At 39.9% G+C, this 26,761-nt stretch overlaps 1 protein-coding gene, 1 non-coding gene and 1 pseudogene across 2 annotated transcripts in view; 1 reads left to right on the top strand and 2 right to left on the bottom strand.

Moving 5' to 3' along the window:
• The window catches only part of Bms1 (BMS1 ribosome biogenesis factor), a 35,270-nt gene extending 20,079 nt beyond the window's left edge, over nucleotides 1–15,191 (top strand). The window contains exons 14-23 of the mRNA XM_010622456.3: nucleotides 5,334–5,407; nucleotides 6,013–6,189; nucleotides 7,716–7,904; nucleotides 8,020–8,200; nucleotides 8,398–8,456; nucleotides 9,286–9,408; nucleotides 10,822–10,969; nucleotides 11,296–11,471; nucleotides 14,087–14,248; nucleotides 14,681–15,191. Of these exons, the coding sequence (XP_010620758.1) occupies nucleotides 5,334–5,407; nucleotides 6,013–6,189; nucleotides 7,716–7,904; nucleotides 8,020–8,200; nucleotides 8,398–8,456; nucleotides 9,286–9,408; nucleotides 10,822–10,969; nucleotides 11,296–11,471; nucleotides 14,087–14,248; nucleotides 14,681–14,905 (1,514 nt within the window). The 3' untranslated portion in view covers nucleotides 14,906–15,191. The remainder of the gene's footprint in view (nucleotides 1–5,333; nucleotides 5,408–6,012; nucleotides 6,190–7,715; nucleotides 7,905–8,019; nucleotides 8,201–8,397; nucleotides 8,457–9,285; nucleotides 9,409–10,821; nucleotides 10,970–11,295; nucleotides 11,472–14,086; nucleotides 14,249–14,680) is intronic.
• Nucleotides 10,592–10,683, bottom strand: LOC117285530. The gene has a single exon (XR_004516600.1). It is a non-coding gene; the product is annotated as a small nucleolar RNA SNORA28 (small nucleolar RNA).
• Nucleotides 15,192–19,374: 4,183 nt separating the features above from the next.
• Nucleotides 19,375–25,722, bottom strand: LOC104861227 (annotated as a pseudogene).
• Nucleotides 25,723–26,761: the final 1,039 nt, after the last annotated feature.

Below are 26,761 nucleotides of genomic sequence, written 5' to 3'. Positions count from 1 at the left end.
GTTATGTATAGCTGCCTTCATGTGTGTAGAGGAGTGTGTGGTGTATGCCTTCACGTGTGTAGGGTTGTGTGTGGTGGTACGTACCTTCACATGTATAGCTCAGTGTGGGTACAGACTGCACAGAGCACCCCATTGGAGCAGGACCCCTTTTCTTGTTGTGGTCTCTCAGGAGCCTACTCCCCTCCCTGCTGTCCTCCTGTCCCTGTTCCTATCCTGTAGGAAACCTGGCATGTACCATGTCTACGGTCTTTCTCTTAGGATGTTAGATAAATGCAGTCATGTGGTTAGTAACCTCTAGGGTCTGAAGTTTTCACTGGGCACAGTTCCCAGGAGATATCATCTGTCACGGTAGCTCACCCTTCTTTATTGCTGAGTGTCCCAAGGAGTGCATGTGCTGGTGTGTTTAACCCCTCATTGTGAGAAGAAATCCAGACTGTTGTAGTTTGGGGTTCTCAGAACTGAGCTTCTGTGAACGAACATTCTCATATAGGCAGTGCTGGGATGGGGAGAACCCTGGCTTTGCACATGCATGGCCAGCACTCTACCCTTCAGCCACATCCCTGGTTCCTTCTGTGTGCATTGGGATACAGGTTTCTGTTTGAATACAAACTTCTTACCTTCTGGGATACATGCTCATGAATGTAGTTGCTGAGTGTTCTGGTAATTGCATATTTAGTCTCACAGGAAACTGCTAGAGAGGTGAGGCCAGTTTGTATTTCCACAGCAGTGCATGAATGACCCCATGTCTCTGTGTCCTCACCAGCATGTGATGTTCTCACTTTATTTCAGCCATCATTATATACATCTAATGATATTTCTTTGTGTTTTTATTTTATATTTCCCTGATGGCTTATATTGTGTAGCACTTTTTCATTTTTCAGTCTGCTTATTGGCCATTTTTATGTAAAATGTCTGGATGTCTGAATCTTTTTCTTATCGGATTGATGGTTTTTGCTGTTAATTATCTGTAGTGCTTTATTGCAAATGTATACAGATAGAAAGTGTCTTTGTGTCTTTTGCTCATTAAGTTCTATACATTTTTGTTTTGTTTTTGGTAGATTGCTTAGGATTTTCTACATGGATAATTGTGTAATCTGCAAATAGAAACAATGTTGTTTTCTTCCTTTTCAACCCATTTGCCTTGTATTTTTTATTTTTTCCTTATTGTAGTGACTGGGATGTCAGTGTTGTATTGAATAAGAGTCTGAGAGAGAATACCCTGCCTTTCTCAGATCTTTTCCCTGGAAAGTTTGATGTTAGTTTGGTTATTTTGTATATACTGTTTGTGTGCTCTTTCCTTCTGTTCCTTGGATACTGAATTTTGTTTTGTTTTGTTTTTTAAGTCATGAATGGTGTTGAATTTTGTCTGATGCCGTGCAGGACTAATGATATGATCATGTGGATTATATTCTTTACTCTTTGCTGTCATAGATTGTGTTGATTTTTTTGACTGAACTGCTTTTGTTGAAAAATCTTCATTAGTAAGATTTTTTTTTATTATTTGTTTAACAACTAATATTTCTATATCTGGAATAAATCTCACTTGATCATAGTATATACATCTTTTTGTATGTTGCTGGATTCTACTGGGTAGTATTTTGTTGAGGATTTTTTTTTTTTTTGCATCCAAGTTTGTAACAGATTTTGGTTGTAGTTTTGTTTTTAGTTTTGTTATGTTTTTGGTACTTTCACCTGCTTTTTTTTTTTTTTTATTTTATTTTTATTTATTTAATTTTTTTTTGGTACCGGGGATTGAACTTGGGTCCTTATGCTTGCAAGGCAGGCCACCGAACTGCTGAGCTAAATCCCCAGCCCTCACCTGCTTTTTAATAGGAAGTTGTTGCCTCATACAGTGAGTTGTAAGATGTTTGTTATTCTTCGGTTTTTTGGGAAGAATTTGAAGGATGAGTGCTTTAAATATTTGGTGTAATTCTCCAGTTAAACTGTCTCTAGGCCTGGAGATTTCTTGCTCAGAATCTCCCATTTACAAGTTGTATTTCTTTGATGGTTACAAGATATCTGAGGTTATTAGTTTCATTTTGACTGAATTATGAAAGCTTATGATTTTCAAGGAATTTCAAGGCCTGTTGTTGAAGTGAGATTCTACCGAATACCTTCTCAGGACAGCCTGAGTGTTCTGAAGGTGATGTTCACAAAATAGTGTTTATTTGCTTAAATTTTTTTTTTTTTTTTTTTAAAATTTTGGTTTTTCAATTCTAATTATTTTTTTTTCCTCATTGAGTTTATTAGTACATTTTAGGTACACAGTACAGTTACATTCATCATTGGGATCTTGTACGTTTACATGACGGGTCTTGGTTCTCATTTTTTCCCCTTGTCCCTGCCCTCCCTTCACCCCTCCTCCCTCCCCCTTTACAAACACTTCATTTCCATTTCTTCATTTTCTCATATTTTTCTTTTCCCTTATTAGCTTTTCCCTACCCTTCCCACTTTCCCTACACCTTTAGCCCCTTTCTTCCTATTTCACATTGTCCATTATATCATTAGGATCTTATGTACTATTATAGTTTATTCACACCAGAGAAACTTCTCGGTATTTACACTATGTGTGACTTATTTATTTCACTTAGGAGTATATCCTCAATATGTATCCATTTTCCTATGAATGAATCTAATTTCTCATTCTTTATGGCTGAGTAATATTCTATTTTATAGAAAAACCACATCTTCTTTATCCAGTCTCCATCAATTCTAATTATTGACACATCCCAGTTTTGACTCTTAAATCTTTGTTAGTAAGATTATTTGTTAGGTTTATTTTATTTTATTTTTTAACAACTAATTTTTTGTTGATATTTCTGTTTTCCCATCTTCAATTTTGTTGATTTCTGTTCTGCTAAGTTTAGATTTATTTTGCTCTTTCTTTTTTCAATTTTTATGTGTTGTTGGTTACCATTTACTAAACCTTACATTTGGTAAAGTGGTTAGTGCTATTGTTTCCTTCTCAGTGCTGCTTAGTTGTACCTCACAAATCTTCAAGGTTTTTCATTTTTATTCCATTCTCTTTTTTTCATTTTTATGTTTCTTTTGAGACTTCTCTTTGGCCTGTGAATTAGTTAGCAGTATGCTGTTTATAGAGATTTTCCTATTGGTTTTCTATAACAAATTTCTCACTTGATTATGTAATAGTCTGAGTCTACTCTTATGATTTCAGTTCTTTTAAATTTGTTGAGGTTGACTTCACTGCCTGAAACCCGATGTCCCCAAGCTTTTCTTGTAGTCCTTGAAATTCAAGTGCCACACCCTTCAGCCTCCTGGCTTCGGTTGAGAAGATGCTGTCCCCTGAGTTGTGTGCCCCTGCGGTATTGTCTCTGTTTAGTTTTCAGAAGTTTAACTGACATGTGTTCCTTTGGTTCATTTTGAAGATTCCTGTCTTGAGTCTGAAAGTCTCCTCAGATTTGGGGAACTTTGGTCCTCCTTTGTCTGCTCTTCAGCCCTGGCCTCCTTGTGGAACTTTAGTGGGATAAATGTGGTGGTTCACCTCCCATAGGCCTGCAGTTGCCACGCTGTTGTCTCTGTTGTCCAGACCCTGACTTTTGCTGATCAGACCTCCAGTTCTCTCCATCTGCTCACCTTCCCTAATGAACCAACACATCCAGTGGTTTTCAAATTAGTTATTGCAGACTTCATTTCTTTCGTTTTTCATGTGATTCTTCAGTTTCTTTGCTCAGATTTTCAATTTTTTTTTATTGCCATGGGATTTTTAGTTCCTTGTAGCATTTTTATAATGGCTGCTTTATGATATGAGTCAATAGTTCCAGCATTTGATCCATTTCAAAATTGGTGTCTTCAGTCATCCTTTTACATTAAATTTAGGATGTGTTAAGTTTGTACATGAATATGAAATACAATTGGTGATTCCCTCTTTTCTCCTGTACCTTTTGGCTCTTTGTGATAGGAGACTGATTCCTGTGTGATTTTTCTACTGTTCAAAAGCATAGTCCTAGTCAGCTATAGCACACAGGTGCTAATACTTTGTTGGTTATAGTTCCTATGTTAATTTGATTTCAGAGCCTTTGTGGAGCTGCTCTATCCTGCTTGGTTCATCGGGTACTGCTGATGCCCCTGGGAGAGTGGGTGTCTTGGACTGTGGGCTACAGGCTATTTGCTGGCTTGGGGCATGACCTTATTGGTCTTGTTTGTATGTGGATTGCTTTTGAGTGAGGAAAGGATGCTTGGGCCTGCTTGATTCTCCCTTGTCAGTAACCTCAGCCCTTGGGTGTCTTGGTGGACGAACAGAAGTCAGCCCAGGCCCTTTTGGGAGGTGGGCCCTGCCACCTCATCCTTGTGTTGCCCAGAATCCCCGATGTTGCCAGTGAGGTTTTGTTGGGGGAAAGAGTCTGTCTGGCTGCCCTCTGCCTAGGTGAGGGTGGGGAAACACTGTGGCTGAGTCCCTTTTCTCCACCAGGTCATTTCTCAAGTCTTGGGGTCACTCACCAGCTTATCTTTTCTTCCCCTACCTTCTAGAGTTCTTTGATTGTCTCTTATCTCTGGTATTACTCCTGGAGCTTGTAGTTACAAGGAAGAGCAAACTAGCAATCTTTGGTACTGGTTTTCATTGTGGCTTCATTGTTGGGGAGAATTGTGTCATCCTTTGTATAGGAGATAACACTAGAGGACGCTCTGCCAGAGGTGGCTAGGATGTGGCTGATGGAGTTATTCCTCTGTCGTGTGGTGACATACTACAGCCTGTTTGTAAATAAAGTTCCAGCACAGTTTTTGTTGTTTATACATGAGTGTTTTTTCCTTTTTTTTGTTTTTATTGCACTTAGGAACTTCCCATGTGTTATTTTCTTGGCTCTTGTCTGAAAATGTTTTAATACCTTTCTAAATGTTGCCCTCCCAATGGGGTTTTAAGACAGGACCTGTAACTAAGCTCAGTGCTCCAAGCACGGACAGACGGATGAATGAGTGAACTCTTCTGTGGTCTTAGCACTGTCGGGTATCCTTGCACTCATCTGCATTCTCTGTATAGGCTTAAGGTTTCCCCTAGGTGTGTTGTGCAAGCATGTTTTGTTGGTTATTCCTCTTGCACTGTGGCTTTCCTGGTGACTCTTTGGATGTTGGTGTCATTTCGTTGTCTGTTCCACTGTCCACACCTGTGCTGGAAAAACAGCCATCAGCTAAATGAGATGTTTGGTAAGTGTGGAAATGTGGGTTGGTTCCATTTCCTTTGCCTGACGGATGATGGAATAGTGACAGTGAAACCACAGGAACTAGGAGATTAGAGCTTGGAGTGTGGAGAGCACAGTGTCCTGTGCTGCTATGCACAGGCTCTACTCACAGATGGTCCTGTGGATGTTCTTTTACAGATGAGCTTTTCGGTGACTTTGAAGACCTAGAAACAGGGGATGTGCACAAGGGAAAGCCAGATCCGGATGCTCAGGTATGGCTCTGCCACAGCCATGTTCCCTTGTGCCACAGTCACTCCTGGTGAGAAACACAATTTTAATGACAACCTGTGTAACCCGCAGACTCATGAGTTCTTTCTGGAAGTGTGAGATGCGGGACAGATAGAGGTTATCCATTAGCTTATTTTCAGTCTTCTCTATGACACCTCCAGCACCTTCTTGCCATGGTTTGTTTGCCAGATTACTTACAATTTTTGATTTATGGAGGTTTTTGCTTAGTTCTTCCTCTCCATTCTTCCTTTTTGCCATCATTCCCCTATTAGCCAATTTAAGTGTCAATAAAAGAAAACCAGTTTTCTTTTCTTCCTGAAAGGTCTTTGTGCCATGTGTGGGAGTGCTTAGGCTGGGCCCATTTGGTCACTTTCACTTTCTAGGCCCGAGGGGCCAACCATAGTTGACAGTACTGTCTTCTGCAGCAGGGCACAGTATCTTAGAGCCAAAGGCTGTGTTTTTGTTCTATTTTATTCATGATAGTCATAGCTAAGGTTTTTGCAGTTCAAAAAGAAATTTATCTGCTTTTATGTTTAAAGAAAAAAATATCCATAAACTTTTAAAATGTTTTTCCTTCTGTAAATTTAAGACTGAAGATCAAGAGGGAGAAGTTAAGGAAGAAACTGACCCCAGCACAGAGGAAGATGCCAAGAAAAAGCATTTGGAGAAGAAGAGAAAATTGAAGGAGCTATTTGATGCAGAATATGATGAGGGAGAAAGCACTTTTTTTGATGACCTTAAGGGAGAAATGCAGAAACAAGCTCAGGTAAGAGAACTCCTCCTATATCCCTCCTCCCAGGGCTGACTGCCCCTGGCCTGCTCTGTATCTTTCATGTGGCTCCTGGTCAAGGTGCATGTGGGTGTGGTTGTTCATGGTCTCAGAATTCACAGAGCCCACAGTGCTAGGACTGCAGTGCTGAGGAAGCAAAAGGGATTTCTGAGAGTCTTACACAAGCTAGGCTCACGTTCTGATCACTGCCCCTGATCAGTGAGTGAATAGGGGATATGTGGCCCATGTGACTTGTGGCAAACCGGGCTTTCCAGAGGAAGTTTCCTGATCTCACCTCAGTCAGAATTCAGAAAGTTTCTACAGAGATGCAGGGAAGGGGCAGATTAGCTCCTGCCTGGAGCTGAGCTGCCTATCTGAGGTGGTGGCTCCATTCTGGAGCAGTCGGACAATGGCTGCAAATGAGCATTTGTGATTAGTAGACTATAGTTCAGATTGCACTCAGCCTAGACCTTCATCTTTTGATGACATAACTTAGTGTTCCCAGTCTGTGTCAACCTTAACAGAAATGACTAAGAAAGGTAAAGCTAGTCCTGAAGCCTGTGCTATTTACAGTTAAGGTCACCTGGAATCTTGTGGGCCATCTTAAAGGACTTTGAATTTTTTCCTTCTGGGTGAAATGCAGCTCTTGTGGAAGTGGAGCAAAGGAGAGACACCGGTGCCCTCCCTGGGGAGTGGATTGCTGTGGCAGTTACTCAGGTTAAGATGGCATAGGCACAGGTGAAAGAGCCAGATCTGGTGCACCACTTTGTGTTGGAAAGGTGGATCAGTAGGATTTCCTGGTGGACTTCATGGGGCATGTGAAAGTGAGTGTCTTAGTTACTTCCTCATTCGTAGGACGCAGTACCTGACACCCACAACTCATAAGGAGGAAAATTTTATTTTGGCTCAGATTTTGTAGAGGTTACAGTTGATAGTTGGCTGGTTCCAAGGCAAAATAGCATGGCAGAAGGGAAAGAGCTCATGGCAGGGCAGTCAGGATTCAGAGCAACATTAAGGGAGGGAAAGGAGATAAAACCCTTCTACATCACACCCCCAGTGCCACCAAGCACCACTTCCTGACACCACATTTAGCTGTAAACTTATCCCATTCCCATGATCCAGTCATCCAGAGGCCCCTAGTGAGCTCAGAAGGCACTGGGCAGACATGCAAATATGAACCAGAATGGTGAAGGAGGGTGACATCTGGAGTCATTGGGGGTTTTGATGTGGAGTGGGAAAGTAGGAAATTGCAGTGAGGAAAGAAGGTATGGCCAGTGGAATCTGGTTGCTGACAATCAGCTTTCAGAGTTGTCTGCATTTGTCGTGTCCTAAGCAAGAGAGAGCACAACAGTGACTTGGCCGACAACCACAGATGTGGCTGCCCACCATTTTTGATGAGGATAAAACCTAAATAATTCTGTCCATGGTTCTTTTAATAATTGCTTATTTTTAATTTTAATCTTAGGTTGATTAAAGATAATAGTATGATGGGATTTTATTGTTTCTTGCACTTCTCATTGTAGCTTAATCGAGCAGAATTTGAAAATCAAGATGATGAATCTCGAGTTCAATATGAAGGTTTTCGACCTGGGATGTATGTCCGAATTGAGATTGAAAACATCCCCTGCGAATTTGTGATGAACTTTGACCCCCATTACCCAGTAATTCTGGGTGGCTTGGGCAACAGTGAGGGCAACGTGGGGTATGTGCAGGTGGGTGCCCTGGATGTGAAGGTAGTGTAGGGCATGGGCAGGGGGGTGTTCATTCACTGTGTGTGACTACTGGGTTGAATAAGCACCCCACTGTGTTGAAATACTCTTCTCTCAGATGCGTCTGAAGAAACATCGCTGGTATAAGAAAATCCTGAAGTCCAGAGATCCAGTCATTTTTTCTGTTGGTTGGAGGAGGTTTCAGACCATCCCACTTTATTACATTGAAGACCACAATGGACGACAGAGGCTTCTGAAATACACCCCACAGCACATGCACTGTGGAGCAACCTTTTGGGGTAAATGCAGTTAAAATAAGTTGGTTGTAAGATTTCACTAATACCTATTATTAGACCTTATGATTAAGTTTTGCTCTTTTCTTTCATGAACTCCCAGTTTGTCATGAGATTTGTCTCCTTGAGTGAGGGGTTGGAGTACATACATAAAACAGAATCCACACATGTGGCTCAATCTGACTTGTTTCCTTTCCTTTAAGGTCCTATCACTCCACAAGGAACCGGGTTCTTGGCGATACAGTCTGTCAGTGGAGTAATGGTAAATATCCTGGATATTTTATTTCATAGATTATGTTTGAAAAGTTGATATTGAATCTGAGTCGTATACATGAATCTCTAAGTTCATTTTTAATGTATAATATGTTCTAAAGTTCTCTTTGTTTTAGATCTTTCTGTGTCCTTTTAGAAGTGTTTGGGAGAAGGAAAGAGCAGTGTAGAAAAATTATAATGGCATAGGTGACATTGTATGTTCTTATGCCTTGAAGGAATACTGGAGCAGCATTCTCCATGGACTGGCACTATGCCTTTTCTGGGGATACAGGACAGCCAGTTCACCAGGGGCAGCTCTCCTGGGTAGGCTGAGCAAAAGTGTACCCTCGGTGTGAGACTGCTCAGAGCAGGTTTCACAGAGAGATGAGGAGGAGGTGGAAGAATCTACCCTAGAAGTCCAGAATTTAGCTTTTTAAAAATAACAGCTAAATTTAGCTCTTTCTCTTCATCCCAAATTGACCTTTATTGTGAAGTCACTCTCGGAAGAGTCCTGCAGCCATTGCTGTCCATTTGCCTATCAGTGTTGCGGCTTTTGATGCTTTGCTGAAATACCGTTTGACGTGTTCACATGCCCTCTTGTTCTTAGCTGATTGTAAGCAAAGTGAACTTTGGTAACTTAGTGCATCACAGAGAGTTGTAGATTTTCTCCTGCTGATTTTTTTTCTTTTCTTTTTCTTTCTTTCTTTTTTTTTTTTTTTTTTTTTTTTTGTTTTTGAGACAGCTATTGTGCAATTCAAGCTGGCCTTATACTCATTATGTAGCTTAGACTAGCGTCATCCTCCTGATATTTATACTCAAATTTTGGAGTTTTCTTTTAGCCTGATTTCCGGATAGCTGCGACGGGAGTTGTCCTTGATCTGGATAAATCCATAAAAATTGTGAAGAAATTAAAGCTAACTGGTTTTCCATATAAAATTTTCAAGAATACTTCATTTGTTAAGGTCTGTGTATATATATATATTTATGAATGTTTATATTGGTCAAGCCTGTAGTACAAGTTCAAGATTCCTTATTTGAAATGTTTGGGACCAGAAGTATTTCAAAGTTTAGATTTCTTTAGATTTTAGGATATTTACATACACTTAATAAGATGACTCACATGTGATTCACATATACCTTACCCATGTGACTGGAAGGTCACTGTGTACAGTGTCATTAGTGTGCCTGCATTTTGACTGGGACTCACACATGAAGTCAGTTGTCAGATTTCCCACCAGAGGTATCATGTCTGCCTCAGAAAATTTCAGTTTGGGGAACATTTTGGATTTTCCTAATCTTCTAAAATATGGGCCTAATATTTTTAGCATAGTATTTGAATGGTTTCCTTGATATTTTTTAGTTGACTTCTTTGTGTTTGTGTGAAATATGCTTTAACTCTGAAAGTGAAATCAAGGAGATACTTAGTGCCCAGGGCTCTTGTTACTTCCATACAACTCTGTCTCAGAACTAATACCAAAAACTGATGCCAGCCCTTCTGGATTTGTGTCCCACCTTTCAGGTTTGTTTTAAGAAAGGAGGAAAAATCATCCTTCTGTTTTAACAGTATAGTAGAAAATACAGACAAGGTGGAGGAGGGAGGAGAAGAGAGGGGATGAAAAGAGTAATGAAAATATGTATGTACATACACCAACTCCACATGAGTATACACGTGCACTACACACAGATACTAATAAAAAAAGATAGGAAACTTGACAAGATTTCAGAGAATGAACACAATATTTTACAGTATTTGGAGAGGGTAGTTTGAGCAGCATTTGTTGAAAGTTTCATTAGTGGAGATGTTTTCCTTAAAAACATTAAGATCCTGAGGGCTGGGGATGTAGTTCACTGGTAGAGTCACGGGGTGGGGGTGGGGAGAAGATTCTAAATGTCCTTGTACAAATGATACCATAAGCATCTGCCTAGCTCTTTTTACTTTAAATGGATGAACCTAAATGATACAATGTGAGCTACAACCCAGCCTGCAGGGTGCCAGACACAGGTGTTGAGGGCACCCAGTAAATGCATCTCTGCTCTTTCTTCTGCCAGGGTACTAGTGATGAGTGTGTTAATGAGCCCACAGCAGTCTAGACTGACGTTACTTTGGAAAAGTAAAACAAAACTGTTGTACTTTTTTGTTTTTACGCCATTTAAGTCTATATAACAGCCTGTCTCACAGCAAAGAGAGTGCTGGAATAGATTAGACTTTCTTGCGGTAGAGAGCTGTTGTACTTCTTGACATAGTAATGCCACTTTTATGGAGGAAAATAGTTTATTTTGTCCCCCTTTAGTGAGGTGCTTTATTTTTTAACCAATGATGAACTAAGAGGTAAATAATTTTTTGTGTATGCATTTTTCTGCTCATTTGCCTCTAGGGAATGTTTAATTCTGCCTTGGAAGTGGCCAAATTTGAAGGTGCTGTGATTCGGACTGTCAGTGGAATTAGGGGACAGATCAAGAAAGCACTGCGGGCCCCGGAGGGGGCTTTCCGGGCCAGTTTTGAGGACAAGCTGCTGATGAGTGGTAAGCACACCGTGGGGTATTCACGATACCGTGCTGCCTTTCATTGCTGACTTATTGTCAGTATCGATTGGAAGTTGTAGTTTAGATGTCTTAGAGTGAATGCCAGCTTTACCCAGTTAGAGCATCTTGTACCACTGCTAGTTAACAATGCCTGCAGCTTCCTGTTTCACACCCTGTGGAAGCTGTGTGATATACAAGTATAGAAAATTTGGTAAGATAGAGAAATTTGGTGTGAGTTTGTGTGTGTATGTGTGTGAGAGAGAGACACATACAGAGAGAGGTGGGGATGAATCATGTTTTGAAAATGTTAAGTTTCCTCTTTCTAGATATCATCTTCATGCGAACATGGTACCCTGTGTCCATCCCAGCCTTTTATAACCCAGTTACATCTCTGCTGAAACCAGTGGGTGAGAAAGACACCTGGTCAGGCATGCGGACCACAGGTCAGCTCAGGCTTGAGCACGGGATCAAGCTGAAGGCTAATAAGGATTCTCTGTATAAGGTACAGGGCATGTGTGTTTGTGTATATATACGTGTCAGGGAAGACAGCACAGGTATGCTCTAGGCAGTCACACCAGTGCTTTTAATTTTCAAGTATAATGTTAAATTTGTGCATGTGCGTGTGTGTGTATGTACGTGTGCATATGTGTGTATGTATTTATTTATTTAAAAATGAACTGTTGTAAACCCGTGGAATATTTTGGAAAGAACACAGAAAAATGGTAGTTATTTTCTCTGAATTACAAAAGAATTTGAGGTTTACAGCATGATGTTTTGTGATATATTTGATAGATAGTAAAATATTTACCATAGTGAAGCAAATAAGCATATCTACCATCTCACATAACTTTGTTTTGTGTGACAGAGCAATTAAAATTACTTTTTTTTTCTGGTACTGGGGATCAAACTTGGGTCTTGTGCTTGGGGGGCAGGTGGCAGAACCACTGAGCTAAATCCCTGGCCCTAAAAAACTTCCAAATACATTTTGGGCTATAGTTCTTATGTGGTATATTAGATCTGTATCTGTGTTCATCCTACATGTTCGCCACTGTGTACCCTTGGTCCTGCGCCTCCTCATTTCCTGTTAACTATTTTATGTCTTTGGAGAAATTTCTGTTCAGGCCCCCTGCCCTTGTTTTAATTTGGCTGTTTTTCTGTTGTTGTCTTGTATGAGTTCTGCGAAGTTTGGTTATTAACCCCTTACATGTACAAGGTTTACAAGTTTTTTTTTTTTTCCAGTTAGTAGGTTGCCCTTTCATTTTGTGGTTTCTTTTACTTTATAGAAACTTCTTAGTATGCCGTCCCATTATTTAGTTTTGCTTTCATAGCCTGGCTTTTGACATAATATCTAAAAAATTATTACCAAGGCCAGTGTCCCTTTGTTCTCTTCTAGGAGTTTTCAGATTTCAGGTGTTACATTTAGGTCTTTACCCATTGTGCCTTGATTTTGTGTGCAAAAGTTCGTCTTATTCTTGTATTAGAGACCCAGTTTTTTTTGTTTTGTTTTGGATTTTTTTTGGTACTGGGGATTGAACAGAGACCCAGTTTTCTAGCACCACGTATGGATGGATGGAACCTTCCTTTCCTTGTCTTGGTTGCCCTTATCAAGAATTAATTGATCTGTATGTTTGGAGTTTCTTCCGGGCTCTCCCTTTCATTATTTTCTTCACAGCTTAACAATGCATTTGAATAATTGTTTTAATCCAAGACATTTATTTGTTTTGTAGTAACATGGTATTTTTGCTGGATGTGGTGATACATGCTTATAATTCCAGCACTTAAGAGGCTGAGGCAGGAGGATTGCCATGAGTTCAAGGCCACCCTGGGCTACATAGTGAGTTCAAGGCCAGCCTGAACTACATAGTACAACCCTGATTCAAAAAAAAAAAAAAAAAAAAAAAAAAAAAAAAAAAAAAAAAAAAAAAAAAAAAAAAAAAAAAAAAAAAAAAAAAAAAAAAAAAAAAAAATGCCAGGAATTTAGCTCAGTTGCACCATGCCTACCTCAAAAGCACAGGATCCCAAGTTCGATCCCTGGTACAACAAAAAGAAATAAAAGAAGGTATCTTCAGAGTATCAGTCTGCCATTCTGGTAGAAATGGTCTCCCATATAAGATGGTTTATTGTAAGATTTTGAATAATCTTTCATGGTTTTTAGTGAAATATCAACCTGTGATAATGATTTTTTTAGATTACTCTGAATTTTTAAATTCTAAAGCTATTTTGGGGTCTCTGAATTTTTAAATTCTAAAGCAATTTGGGTTCAATTTAGATATTGACTATTAATGATATACTTACTTATATATCTGTAGTGACATAAGATCTAGCTGTGTTACCCAGTGGTCTCATGTGCTCAAAGTGATCTTGCCTTGGCTTCCTGAGTATCTGGGATGTTGATGTGTGCCATGCTCCCAGTCTCTTGAACAGTAAAGACATAGCAGTCTTCTCTAAATAGTTGATGTTGATCTTTGATTTGCCTTGGGCAAGACTTTCAACTTCCTGCTAATATTTCTGAGGCAATTAAAAATTTGGTTATCTTAATTTAAGTACTTTTGGTTAACTTAATTTAACTTTTATTACCTTGAAAATTTCGTGTAGAGTTTGCCTTCCTGTGCTGCTTAAATTTCGTTTGTCTCTGCCATCCTTCTAGCAGAAACACAAAAACTTAAATTTGTTAATTAGAGGCAGAAATAGGGATACTTTGTCTGCTGAGGAATAACTGTGCTCTTCAGAGAGGTTTAAAATGAGAGAGACTAGCCAGGTCATTCATGTTAGGCTGGAAGAATACCAGCTCGGTGCCTCAGAGGTGGGGCCTGAGTGTTTCATGAGAAGTAGCTTTTGTGCACCTCACAGTTTCATCCACAGAAGTGGCCACCAGCACTGTTTTGAAGGGCTGTAAGTGTATACTGCATACTCCTCTCCTTTGTATGGGATATGGGTGTCTTTAGAGGCATCTGTCCTGCATGGGTGATGAATGCTGACTTCTTGAGGGCAGCTGATGCTGGTGTTATTGACCCGTGGTGAAATCAACCCATAGCAAAGAGTTTATGCCAAAGTATTATGTAAATATGGATTATAGTTTATATATGTCATAGTTTTTGTTTTATTTTTCCCTTTCAGCCAGTCCTGAGGCAAAAGAAGCATTTTAACTCACTGCACATTCCCAAAGCCTTGCAGAAGGCTCTGCCATTTAAGAACAAGCCCAAGCTCCAAGCAAAGGCCGGCAAGGTGCCCAGGGACAGGTGGAGGCCAGCTGTCATCCGAGAGCCTCATGAGAGGAAGGTACTATGAGCAATGGCTTATTGCTTTCTTTTTTAACACGAGAGTTGTGCTCTTAGTAACACACTTGGTGTGCACCCGGTCTTCATTGGGGTCACAAGGACCCTGGGTCCATAGCTCAACCGTGCTGTGCCTATGGGTTTGAGTCTGGAGTGGGGCAGGTGGCAGGTGCCCCTCTGTCTTAGCTGGTGGAGAGAGTATCCACAGAATGGTGCACAGAGGTGGTTTTATTATAGGGGTAAAATGTACTCACACACATCTTCGTGCAAGTTGTGCTTTCCAAGTACAGAATTCCTCTTCACTTGGTTAACCTGTACTTGGGTTGTGCACTGAAACCAGTTTTGGTCCTGTCAGCCAGGTGTTCAGGCCCGGAAGTGTTGGTCACACGTGTGCCACAGCTGAATGAATGATGCTCACCAGGCTTTGTCCTTGCAGATCCTGGCACTGCTGGATGCTTTGAGCACAGTGAACAGCCAGAAAGTGAAGAAGGCCAAGGAGCAGCAGCGTCTGCACAATAAGGAGCATGCCAGAGCGAAGCAGAAGGAGGAGGAGGAGAAGCTGAAGCGGCAGAAGGACCTTAGGAAGAAGCTTTTCAGAATTCAGGGCCAGAGGGAGAGAAGGAATCAGAAGTCTAGTCTGAAGGGGGCTGGGAGCAGCTGAAGGGTCCTGTAGGGTGGAGTGGCTGGCTTTGGCTCCACAGAAATGGATGGGTCTGAGTCTCACAGTGCTTGTTTATAAGTCAGGGGCCTGGAGCCCAGGAGAAACCTCTGCTGGGTATATCTGTGCCTTCAGGAGGAGAAATGGGAAGAGTACTGGTAGGATTATTGCTCATTCTCTGCATCCAGTGATATGCAGATTTGAAACAGCATAACTTACAGTTGTATTATCTTACTTCTGCCTTTCTCAGTTGAATCATTTTGTGCTATAAAAATACCATTAAAATATTTTCCAGTTAATTTGGACTTAGTTTTTATTAGGAATGAATGCCTGACAATTGCTTGGGAATAATTGTTTGCTGTACTGTCTTCGTGATGAGTCTTCCAAGAGGGAAAAAATACTAACTTGAATCTCAGCTTTAGTATAAAATCTTACAGAAGGCTGTGTTTGTTTTTATTTAGATTGTGTCTGTTAGAGTCTTTGATCACTGACCTTGATGGAAATACTATATCATATTCATATATTTTGTATATTAGTATCATAGCTAGATGATAGTAAATACTTCTCTAAAGCTTTAGACAGAGGATTGCTATCTCATGTGCCTATAATAGACCATGGAAATGGAATATACTAATGAAGTAGGCTTCTTATGCTCATGCATTACATCCTCCTATAGCTTGGCCTTGTGTCTCCCTCAGAAGTGATGAGTATCTTGCCAGGGCTGAGACTACCTGGAAGCAGCAGTTGGAACATGCCCAGACCCTTCTGAGGATTCTGAGTGTACATTTCTCCCATTCCACAGGAACAAAAGGAATCTTATTGTCTAATATGCTAACCAAATCTGGAGCTGATGCATTAACAAACCCATAAAACAATTTAACCATTTACCAGTCCAATTATTTAAATAGAGGATGACCAAAAGTTACATGTATTTTGTTAATTTTTATAGATAACAGGAAATATAAAAACATCACATTTTTTCAATATGACAATCGACTGGTTGAAATGACACCTGTCTGAGCAAACACACTGCCCAAGTGACACCTAGAGTAAACTGTTAAGTGATTAATTTCTGTGGTGTTATGTGGCATAACTGATATATAGAATAAACATTCAGTTAAATTATACAGAGCACTGCAAGCCATGCCATATTTTGCAGTTAAGTAGCTTACAAGGTCTCCCACAATAGACTAGTTTTAAAAGTATATTACACAGAAGTAAAATTGTTTAAGCATTGTAAAAATACAGTATGTGAAATTATCTCATATTAGCCTGAAGAATGAATTAATCCTTAAGCAATAGAGAAAATGTTTAGGTAGGGTTGGGGATTTAGCTCAGTGGCGCTATACCTGCCTTAAGCAAGATCCTGAGTTTACCCCACCCACCACCAGAAGGAAAAAAATGTTTAGGCATAGTTGCAGCTAATTATAATTTCTAAAGACTATATATGTATAATATTAGTATTGAAATAATATTTTCTTGGCTTATATTTGGAGAGCAAAGGAAATGAAAAGTCAAGAAACCTCTCATGAGGCTGGGCGTGGTGGTGCATGCTTGTAATCCTAGCACTTGGGAGGCTGAGGCAGGAGGATCACTGTGAGTTCGAGACCAACCTGGGCTGCATAGTGAGTTCCAGGTCAGTTTCAACTACATAGTGAGACCCTGTCTCAACGCCCCCCCCCCAAAAAAAAAACTCACGTCTGAAAGTAACCAAAAATGGTTATTTTTCATAAAGAATTCTTATAGCTAAGGTCCCAACTGGTTTGGTCAGTAAGGTAACAGCTTTTGTAACTATGAAGTTTGGATCCACTTTAGAAGGAGTTATTTCCAAGGGTGATCAACCTGGGAGAGTTTGGAATTTATTTCTAATGCTATAGTCACTGATACTGTTTGTTAGGAAGTGTTCTTTACAAGCAACTCCTATCAGAATATGAATTCTCTGTGGCACTTAGAGGAGAGCCACTGAGCATAAAATAAGTGCGTAATATTGCCTTGAAGAATTAAGGGAGGGGACAGTACTTAAATGGCTGAAGCACGCCACACAGAGTACTTGCCTTCAACGTATTAATAATTTTTATAGAAATATTTCTCAATTGCATTAGACTTTATAAATTATAAAATGGCTTGTGCTTGTGTGTGTGTGATACTGTAACAGATTGATACTGTAACCACAGATTTTCATACTTTTTTATCTTTTTACTGTGACTTGCAGCCATAGATTTGGGGTGTTTTTTTTTTTACTAAATTGGCCTGTAGTGTGCCTGTCATTCACTCCATGCCATTAAAATAGGTAATTGTGGATCTGCTTGGATAGTTTAAGTTTCCTGTTGGTATACATACAAGATACTGTTTTTCTTTTAATCATATGAACTTGCTTTTTAAAATTGCTATTGTAGTGTTTGGGGACATGCTATCATTTTCAGGAATAAATGAGAGCCACGTGGTCTATGCTCAGATCTGGGGGCTTCAGAGCTTGCCTCTGGTGAGGGCTATCAGCTTCGTGTCCCCTACTGCTTATTCCTGGTGTTTTGCCAGATGAAAATATTATTCAAAACCATAATTCAGAATCTGCCTTAAAAATACTTTAAATCTTTAAAAAATGCTTTACTTCTAGTTCTACTTAGTTTAGTTCACTCTTTTATAGTCTTGTACATTTTTGAAATCCTTCAACTAATGAGACAAAAAATTAAACTGCTGAACTTTATAAATACATTTTGATTGCTAAGCATTTTCTGTTTTGTGCTGATATATTATGATTGAAAGCTAGGTAACCTCCGTTGGATAGGTTTTTTGTTTTTGTGTTTTTGAGATGGTCTCACCATTTAGTTCAGGCCTCGAACTCAGTGATATTCCTATGTCAGCCTCCCAAGTGCTGGAATTACAGATATGTGCCACTATGCCTGGCTTTAGGTGGGTTTTTGGAGAAATATTTTACATCTTTTTTTAAGCAAAATTAGGGCATTCTAAAATTGCCACTTTTTTGTAGAGAGGAAAAAATGTTCCATACATTTAGACTAGGTAGGTAATAACTTTTTTTGAGGTATTTATTTCAATTTATAGAAATGATGGGCTGGGAATTTAGCTCAGTGGTTCTGCTGCCTGCCAGGCAAGCACAAGGACCCGAGTTCAATCTCCAGTTCCAAAAAAAAAAAGGATGTGTAGCCATGAGATTGAGATCAACTTGAACTACAGAGCATGACCTTGTCTTGGTTAAAAAAAAAAAAAGTATGGCAAGACACTGTTTCGGTCATCTTTCTCATCATTGGGGACACAGTATCCTACACCAGCAGTGGTGAACCTATGACACATGCTACAATGGGCATGCAGAGAGCCCTCTCCATCAGCATGTGAGCCAAGCCACCTCAGTATCACCTAGCAAGCAAGCATTGGATAACAGCGTACATAGGGGCCATTTGTGTGCTCAGCAAGAAGTAACAGTGCCAGGTGATGATATCACAAGCTGCAACTCATTAGCTTTTGTGTAGCATTCAGTCTAAAAGATTCACCATCACTGCCTTACACCCATGACTTGGAGGTTTTATTTGGCTCATGGCTTCAGAGGCTTCAGTCCATGGTGGACTGGCTCCAAGGCAAAAACATCATGATGGAAGGGTGTGGTAAGGGAGAGCTGCTTAGTTCATGGTCTCAGAAGCAGAGCAGGGAAATATCAAAGAGGAAAGGACTAGGAATCACATAGACTCCCCAAGGCCATGACCCATGACACCTAGAAATACGCTTTATTCTCTAGGTGTCTCATTCCAGTCAAGCTGACAATCACAATAGTTACTATCTACCCCTTATCAACTTGACACCCAAATACCTCACCTTAAACTATAATCTACAAATGAAGACTTGAAAATTCTACCTAACATGATCAACTATTCCTGTGTACAACCAGTAGCCCTTCCCTACTATCCTTTCCCCAAAGCCTCAACAGTTCCAGCATTGTTCACAAATCATAGTCAGTGTCTGAGACTCAAGGTAAATTAAGCTGTGAACCCTTGTAAAAATAAACAAGTTATGTAGTCCCAAATTAGAATGGCACAAGGTAAAGCTTCTCATTTGAAAAGGGAGGAATAGGGATAGAAAAAGAATCAGATCAAAGTAAGACCAAAGCCCAGCAGGGCAAATATTAAGTTCCATAGCTCCATGTTGTGCTGCCAGGGCACATGGTGATGAGATGTGAGTTCCAAGGATCTTAGATGTCCACCCTTATGGCCTTGCTGCTTGCAGCCCACATGGCCTTTTTTGGGCAGGCTCTATACACTGCCTGCAGCTTTCCTTGGCATGCATTCCACATTCCTGACATCTCCAGTTTTTTAGGGTCTCCATCATTGGCATCATTCCCACAGCTACACAAACTGCTCCCTCAGAAGCACCTTGCCTGGCTACTCAGGCCCTCCTTTGAAACCTGTGTGGAAGGCTACAAGACCCCACAACCCATGCATTTTGCATTCCTAAAAAAACTTGCATTATGTGAGTGGCGCCAAAGTCTGCTGCCAATTGGAGGAGTAGCCACCTTGGACCATAATGGCAGTGGCTTCTGAGTACCTGAATGGTTAAGCACAGTGAAATGAGTTGATGGCCATTCTCAAGCAAGGGACCTAGGACTGTATTTGTGAAAGGTTTATACTTTTGCATCCTTGAGCCTGTGATGGGAGGCTCTTGTTGATTGAGTTTTCCTAAGAGCACCTTTCTTCCCCCCACCCCCCAGCCCACACAAAGTTCTTGGTTTTTTTTGTTTTGTTTTTGTTTTGCCAGGGATCAAACACAGAATCTCTTGCGTGCTAGGTTTCTTTTAATGGTGCTAATCTCTTCAACCATACCTACTTTGCCTGCATGTGGTTCCTTTTGGGCCCAAAATTTAAGTTTTTCATGTCTTTTTTTATTAGCTTTCTGCCCTAATTCTTAACTATAAACATGACTAAAAGCAGCCAGCACTACCCATGCCGTAGCCTGAATTTTGTGCTGCCTTGAAATTTCCTTCACAAGATCAATTAGCCCACCACCCATAAACAACCTCCCAGTCTCAGGATATGGGCAAAATGTAGACATCACTAGATATAACATGCATGACTTCTAGTTTAATTCCCAGTAGAGTTCCCATCTGAAACCTACTGAGCCTGGCCTTTGCCATTCAGATTTCTATCAATATTCTGATCTGAATGCCAATCAAATACATCCGACAATCTGCTTCTCTAGAACTTTTACAATTCTAGAGCTTCTCTAGTCTACATCTCCAAACCTTTCCAAGCCACTGTAAACTTAATTCCAAAGGTTTCTGAACCATACAGTATAGTCACAGGAGCAACCCCCCTTCTCTGGTCCCAGTTTTCTACATTAGTTTTCCTGTTGTCTAGACCAATACCTGACACCCACAACTTAAAGGAGAGATTTATTTGGCTCATGGTTTTAGAGGGTTTTGTCAGTGATTAGCTGGCTGAAAATTTAGGGATATGGTGAAGGGCTTTGTAGAGCAAGGTTTCTCATTTCAATGTTTTCCAAAAGCAGAGAGGAACAGCACCAGAAAGGAAGGGGCCAGAAACCATTTATAATACCCAAGATCATGCCTCCATGACCCAGACACATTGGAAGTGTGCACCACTACTCTAGGCATCCTAAGCCGATCAAGCTGACCATCACAATTAATGGTGATAAATATAAAGCATAAAACATATCACTTGAACCATTTTAATTAGTAGAATTAATTATATTGAGTGTTGTGCATCATCGCCAGAACTTTTCATCATCCCAAACTGAACCTTAGTATCCATTAAACACTAACTCCTCATTCCTGTCCAGCCTGTTGACCACCATTCTGTTTCCTGTCCTTGTAAACTTGAGACCGCTATAGATACTTAATAAAAGTAGTCAAACAATGATTATCTTTTTGTCCATTTATTTCACTTAGCACCATGTCTTCCAAGTTCATCCATGTCCTGAGTTTGTAATGATCCACTGTATCCACTGTACCAATTTTATTTATTGGGGGACTTTTGAGCTGTCATGAATAAGACTCCTCTGAATATTTGTGTAAATTACTGAGTCTATATTTTTTATTCTTTGTATGTGTGAAATTGCTGGATCAAATATAATTCTATATTTTGTTTTTTGAGGAACAATCATACTGCTCCTACAGCAGCAACACCATTTTACATTCACAAGGGTTCCTGTCTCTACAGTGTGAACACCCTTGTTCTGCTCTGTTTGTTTGAATAGGCAGTTTGAATGACTAATGAGTGCTTGTGACTAGTGGTGTTGAGCATTTTTTCACATGTGTATTAGCCATCTGTGTATCTTCTCTGGAGAAATATCTAACTACTTCCTTGCCCATCTTGGACTCAGGTTGGTTTTCATTATCACCTTTAGGATATAAAGGTTTTGAGTCACAAAACTGCCATCTCAGTGAAGGTGCAATGCAGTCCCTTCACACAGAATCCCCCTGGTGCTGTGGCCCAAACTCCCCACCTCCACTGCTGACCAGCTGACCAATGTGTTCTTCATCATTTTAGCTTTGCCACTTCTAGAATGTGATGTGAGCAAAAACATGCAGCATGTGATCTTTTGTAACTGGCTACTTTCACTAAATGTAATGCATGGAGATTGCTCCAGTTCTGTATGACAGCAGTGTTCCTTTTGACCATAAAATGGTGTTCAGCTTTATAGGAAGATCACAGTTGGTTACCCCTGCAACAATGGGAGGACGTTGGCATTTATCCAGACTGGTGATTATGAATTTATCACTAGGAACACTTTTGTAGAGTTTTTGTGTGACATAATTTTTTGTTACTCCAGGGTAAAACTCAAGAGTAAGGAGGCTAGACCACGTGGCTTTGTAGAACTGTCAAGCCATTCCCAGAATGTATGTCATTTTGCACTCACATCAGCAATGAATGAGAGTTTTGGGGCTGTGTCTTCATCAACACAAACATTGCTAGTTTTCATGTTTTTTAATTGTTATTAGTTTATTGTTATTGTTATTATTTTTTGTGGTGTTAGGGCTTTAACCCAGGACCCCACATGTGCTAAGCAAGTCCTCTACTACTGAGCTACATTCCACACCTACAGCCAGTATTTTTGTTAGCCCTTCTAGTATTGTGGTATCTTATTGTGGTTTCAATTTGCATGTCCATAATGACTAATAAGGTTGAGTATCAAACATGCTTTTTTCCCTTCCATATACATTGTTCTCTGTGGTAAAGTTTATGTTTAAGCCTTTTAAAGCCCACTTTTATTTTAATGATTTTCTTACTTGACTTCGATAGGATTTTTCCCCTTGTGATTCCAGAGATCATACCCAGGCCCTTGCACATTCTAGGCAAGTGCTGTGCACTGAGTGACACCCCAGCCCCTTGAAGTTTCTTTATATGTGATGGAATAGATTATTAATTTGATAGGTGGTTTGCAAACATCTTTGTCCTAAGCTATAGCTATCTTTTTGACGTCTTATCCATCTTTTTCCAAGATAAGTTAATTTTGATAAATTTATTTTTGCTGTTATGGATTTAGTACTTGGTTCATATCTGAACTCTTTCCCTAACTTCATGTCTTACAGATTTTCTCCTGTTTTTTTTTCTGAAACCTGTGTATCTCAGATACACAGCTGCATACCCATACAAACATGTGTACCAAACAAAGAGGAAAGACTCATGGCAAGTACAATCCTTAATTCTGTAGATGGCCACATGATTACGTAATGACCTTCAATTCCCCAACTGTGTTCCTTTTCTTTCAGCAAGCTGCAGCTGGCCATGCTGCTCTAGCTGGTGGAGAGACCTAAACCTTCATTTCTGAGGTTCTTGACAATTACTGACCCTGGCTGGCTCAGCTTGTTGTTTTCCATTGGCCTTAGTCACAATAGCACATGGAAAGAATAAGATATGCACCAAAGGATCCCATGTTCTAGACATGCTCTTACAGTTTTCGTTTTTTATGAAACCGGGAACTGAATCCAGGGCCTTTACACTGAGTTGCATCCCTAGTTTGTTTTGTTTGAGGCAGGGTTTTGCTAAGTTGCCCAAGCTGGGTTTTAACTTGCAGTCTTCCTGCCTTGCTTCACAAAATGTTGGTCTTATAGGTATGTACCAACACACCCAGCTGCTCTTTTTTTTTTTAACCTTCCCTTACCTATTGATTCAGAGGCATGAGGAAATTGAAGTGGCTGGGCAGCCTAACCTTAAAGTCAGTAGGTTGGTGTGGTCTCCTGGTGGAAGTATTTCCCCTTTCTGGACCTAAAAGCCAGGCAAGATGACCATAAGCTAATGAAAAAAGAATCAAGAGTTTTGTTTGTAGGTCACTGGGGATAATAGTGGTATTGTTCCCATTGCCACCCTTGATTCCTGGTCTTGTGAATCCTGGCTATAGGAGAGACAGTGCCATATAGCATATGCTCACTTAGAGCATATCCAGCCTTCAGGGGTACCTTTAGGTGTTACCTCCTGGTTGTAGCAGTGAGCCCTCAAAAGGCCATTCCACTGTTTTCTGCACACCACCTACTTCAGAAGGGTGGGGAATGTAAGACCGGTGCATTCCATGAGCACTTAGGCCACTGTTGTGCTTCATATACTGTGAAGTGAGTTTCTTTTTTCTTTGTCTTTCTTTGTTTTTTTTTTTAGAACAAAACAAGTATATTTCTACTGGACTACCTGATACAGAAGATAGTGTGGTATGACGGATGGTATGAATGACAAAACAAATATATTTTATTTGAAATAAACAAAAAATTTTAACAGCTTTCACTTAGAAACAAACTATTGCACGACTGTATTATTGAGCATAACAAAGCTGAAGCATAAACAGCCTTCTTGTTGAACATGTATCTGAAGACAGGAAGACACTACTTGGTTTTTTAAAAAACTGACCTGGTCATAGAAGAGTAAAAAATATAAATGAAACCACCATTATCAGTTGTCCTATTATATCTCTGTGTATTCTGAGATCACCCATTTACCTGCCAATATACCTGAGAAGAGTTGCTATATCACAGATAACTTTTGAGTTCTTGGCAGGCAGGACTAAGGAAGAGTAATTTGGAACAAGTTTTATACCCTATTTAGAAAACACTAGTGTTCCCTTAAATAACAGGTTACAATAGAGAGATACTGCCTGGAAGTTACTCTTTTCACTTTGGTCTAGTTTCAGTTTTTGTGATTTATAGAGCTGTTTGATACATTTGCTTAGAGTACAATCCTGTCACAAAGTATTAAAGGACAAGATATCCAAGATTCCTTTAACACTGCATTTTTAAAGTTTTACTACATCCACAGTATGTCAGCAGTTCTAAAAAACCAGAAATGTAGATGGGTAAATTTTTTCTAAAAATTCAGGTGTTAATACCTACAATAGGGGAGGAAACAATGAGAGAACCCCATCCTCTTCAAAAAAGCAAACATGTTTATGTGCAGGGAATGTGGTTCAAGTCTTTGGATTTAAAAATAAGTCCCCCTCAGAAAAGCTGGCTATCATGGAATTTTCAGAATGTTTAATTTTCCCCTACCAAATGGACCTGAAAGGCCCTATTGCAAAGTTTTTAAAAAATAAGTTACAAGATGCTACAAATGATTATCAAAGCAGTTAGAGGTAAAAAATGAACTTAGTTTCCATTTAGCTACAGTTTGTAGCACAGCCTCTTTAGCTGTTTGATCAGTAAAAAAACCACTGAAGTCAGAGGTGCTTTGAAGCACAGGGGTAAAAAAGTACTGAACATAATATCTGAACAGTAACAAGACTTCATAGCTAGGAAAAACTTCTAAATAGTAAAATGACTCGAAGATAGATAGATCTCTCTCTCTTTAACAAAAAACATAGTAGAAAAAAGATTTATAAGTAAATATAGCGATAACAGAAAATCACAAGGCAAAGAATACAAGGTCAAGACAATGCTACATGTTCAACAGTGTTTTTTGAGGCTAGAAAATCTGTTAAGTTTGAAAGCCCTAGCAAAATTTCACTTTTGTTTATAAATGACTTATATACCCATGCACTGAATCATCTTCTTTCCACATACTGAAGAATCCTCCAGTGAACCTTTCCGTATTCTGCATTTCTCTGCCAATCTTGTAGTTGAGTATCTTATTTCAGTGGATTTTGGTGCAGGTAATTGGAAGCTGTCAGCACAAGGCCTTGAATGTGGGGTCTGACATTGTTTGATAGTTTTCACTAATCGCTATCTGATATTCATTTTCTGCATTCTCCATGATTTTAATAAACTCCTCAGTTCAGACTTCATTCGAAACATTTATTGAATCTTACACATCTTTATAACTAACCAATTGAACATTACCATCTTCATAATAGTGAACCTGGATCTTGAGCACTCTAACTACCTGGGTTGTAGGAGTGATGGTGAACTTCCATTCTGACCTCCAACGGCCATTCCAGAAATTTTTAGGCTGGAACTGGTGGCTTTCAATACATGAAATAATAGTGTGTTGCTCATCTATAGTTTTAGCATATACAGTACAGAAGACATTAGAATAATGATCTTTCACATAGGCTTTTAATGCACTGTCACAGGATTCTCTCCAAGACTTCAAACTTCCATATATTTCCTCTGGCTGGGAGTCACTTGCTTCTTTCTGTAAGTGATAAAACTTAAAGAAAATTCTGTATCAAAAAATCTATTACCCAGATCACCATGCTCTATAATTAACTTGAACTTCATATCCTTCTATCTTTATAGGTGTGAACTGATCCAAGTTATACTGGGCAAATGCACATTGACTACTTCATTAAATTCCCCTGGGGGGTATATGTTTGATGAATTTAGCAGCTATGCATACCTTCTCCTCATCCAACACCCAATCCTCAAAGTCCGCCATCTTGAGCTGCTTTGGCCCAGCCTGACAGTGGGCGCCATGAGTTTCTTGATCAGAAGTAATACTGTATAGGATAGATAGCGTGATGGTAGATAAGGCACTCTAAGTCCATGGATGGTGATTTTGGCACAAGCATTGCATTCAGGAAAGGTAAGTGTGTCTATTACATTAAAAAAAAAAGTGCTGCCCCTTTTGCGATGGAAACGGTCCAGTGTACCAACTATCACCAGGTAATGGTGATGTTCTGGGGACTCAGTGTTAGTCTCTGCTACTGGAATTTGGGCACTCTGTGGTGGCCATAGCCAGGCTGGCCTTAGTGAGTGGAGTTCTATAATGCTGAGCCTATGTGTAATCTCCACATTTCATGAGCCACTGGTGATGACAGGTGGCTGGGAGGATAGGCTGACTGGTATCTACAGGGAAGGTCATCTTATTTATGTGATTAGAAAGTCTTCCTCTGTAGAGTCATCTGTTGGTGAGCATTCACATAAGGCACAGATATCTTCATATTTTCACCCATTCAGAGAGGTCTATCTTTATATTTATCAGATTTTGTTGTCACCAATATTCCAATTTTGCATCTTCCAAGTCCCTGATCTTCCAGCCAAATCATTTGCCACAGCACATGTGTATAATCTCATGTTTGGCCATTTCTCCTTCTAAACCATATGCACAACCAGCTGTCTGCCTGGAGTTCTGCCCACAGGAAAAATTCTGCATCACGATTGTCCTACAGTGACATCCCCTAGGGTACTGTGGTGCTGTAGCTCTCCACTTTAGGGTGGTGCCTGCATATCATGCAAAGCAGTCTATAAACCTGACTCAAGTTGTCTCTTCCTGTTGTCCGGTCATAGGCAGCTCCTCATTGGGCCATAGGTACAGGCAGAGAGGGAGTGTAACAGGAGTGGGGACCATGACATTTGGGCCACTTCATGTCAACTGTGTCTTCAGAATCTGCTTAGGCTTGATCTCATGCATACCACTTGCGTTTGATGAAAAAGGGTGTGCCAGTTACTCTGTCAGCTTTACTGCTTTAAGAGAT

This window comes from Fukomys damarensis, unplaced genomic scaffold (genome assembly GCF_012274545.1).
Source record: "Fukomys damarensis isolate Sample0158 unplaced genomic scaffold, DMR_v1.0_HiC HiC_scaffold_1, whole genome shotgun sequence".
Lineage (NCBI taxonomy): Eukaryota > Metazoa > Chordata > Mammalia > Rodentia > Bathyergidae > Fukomys > Fukomys damarensis.
The sequence above is the reverse complement of the archived record's forward strand: the minus strand, read 5'-3'. Positions and strand labels throughout refer to the sequence as shown.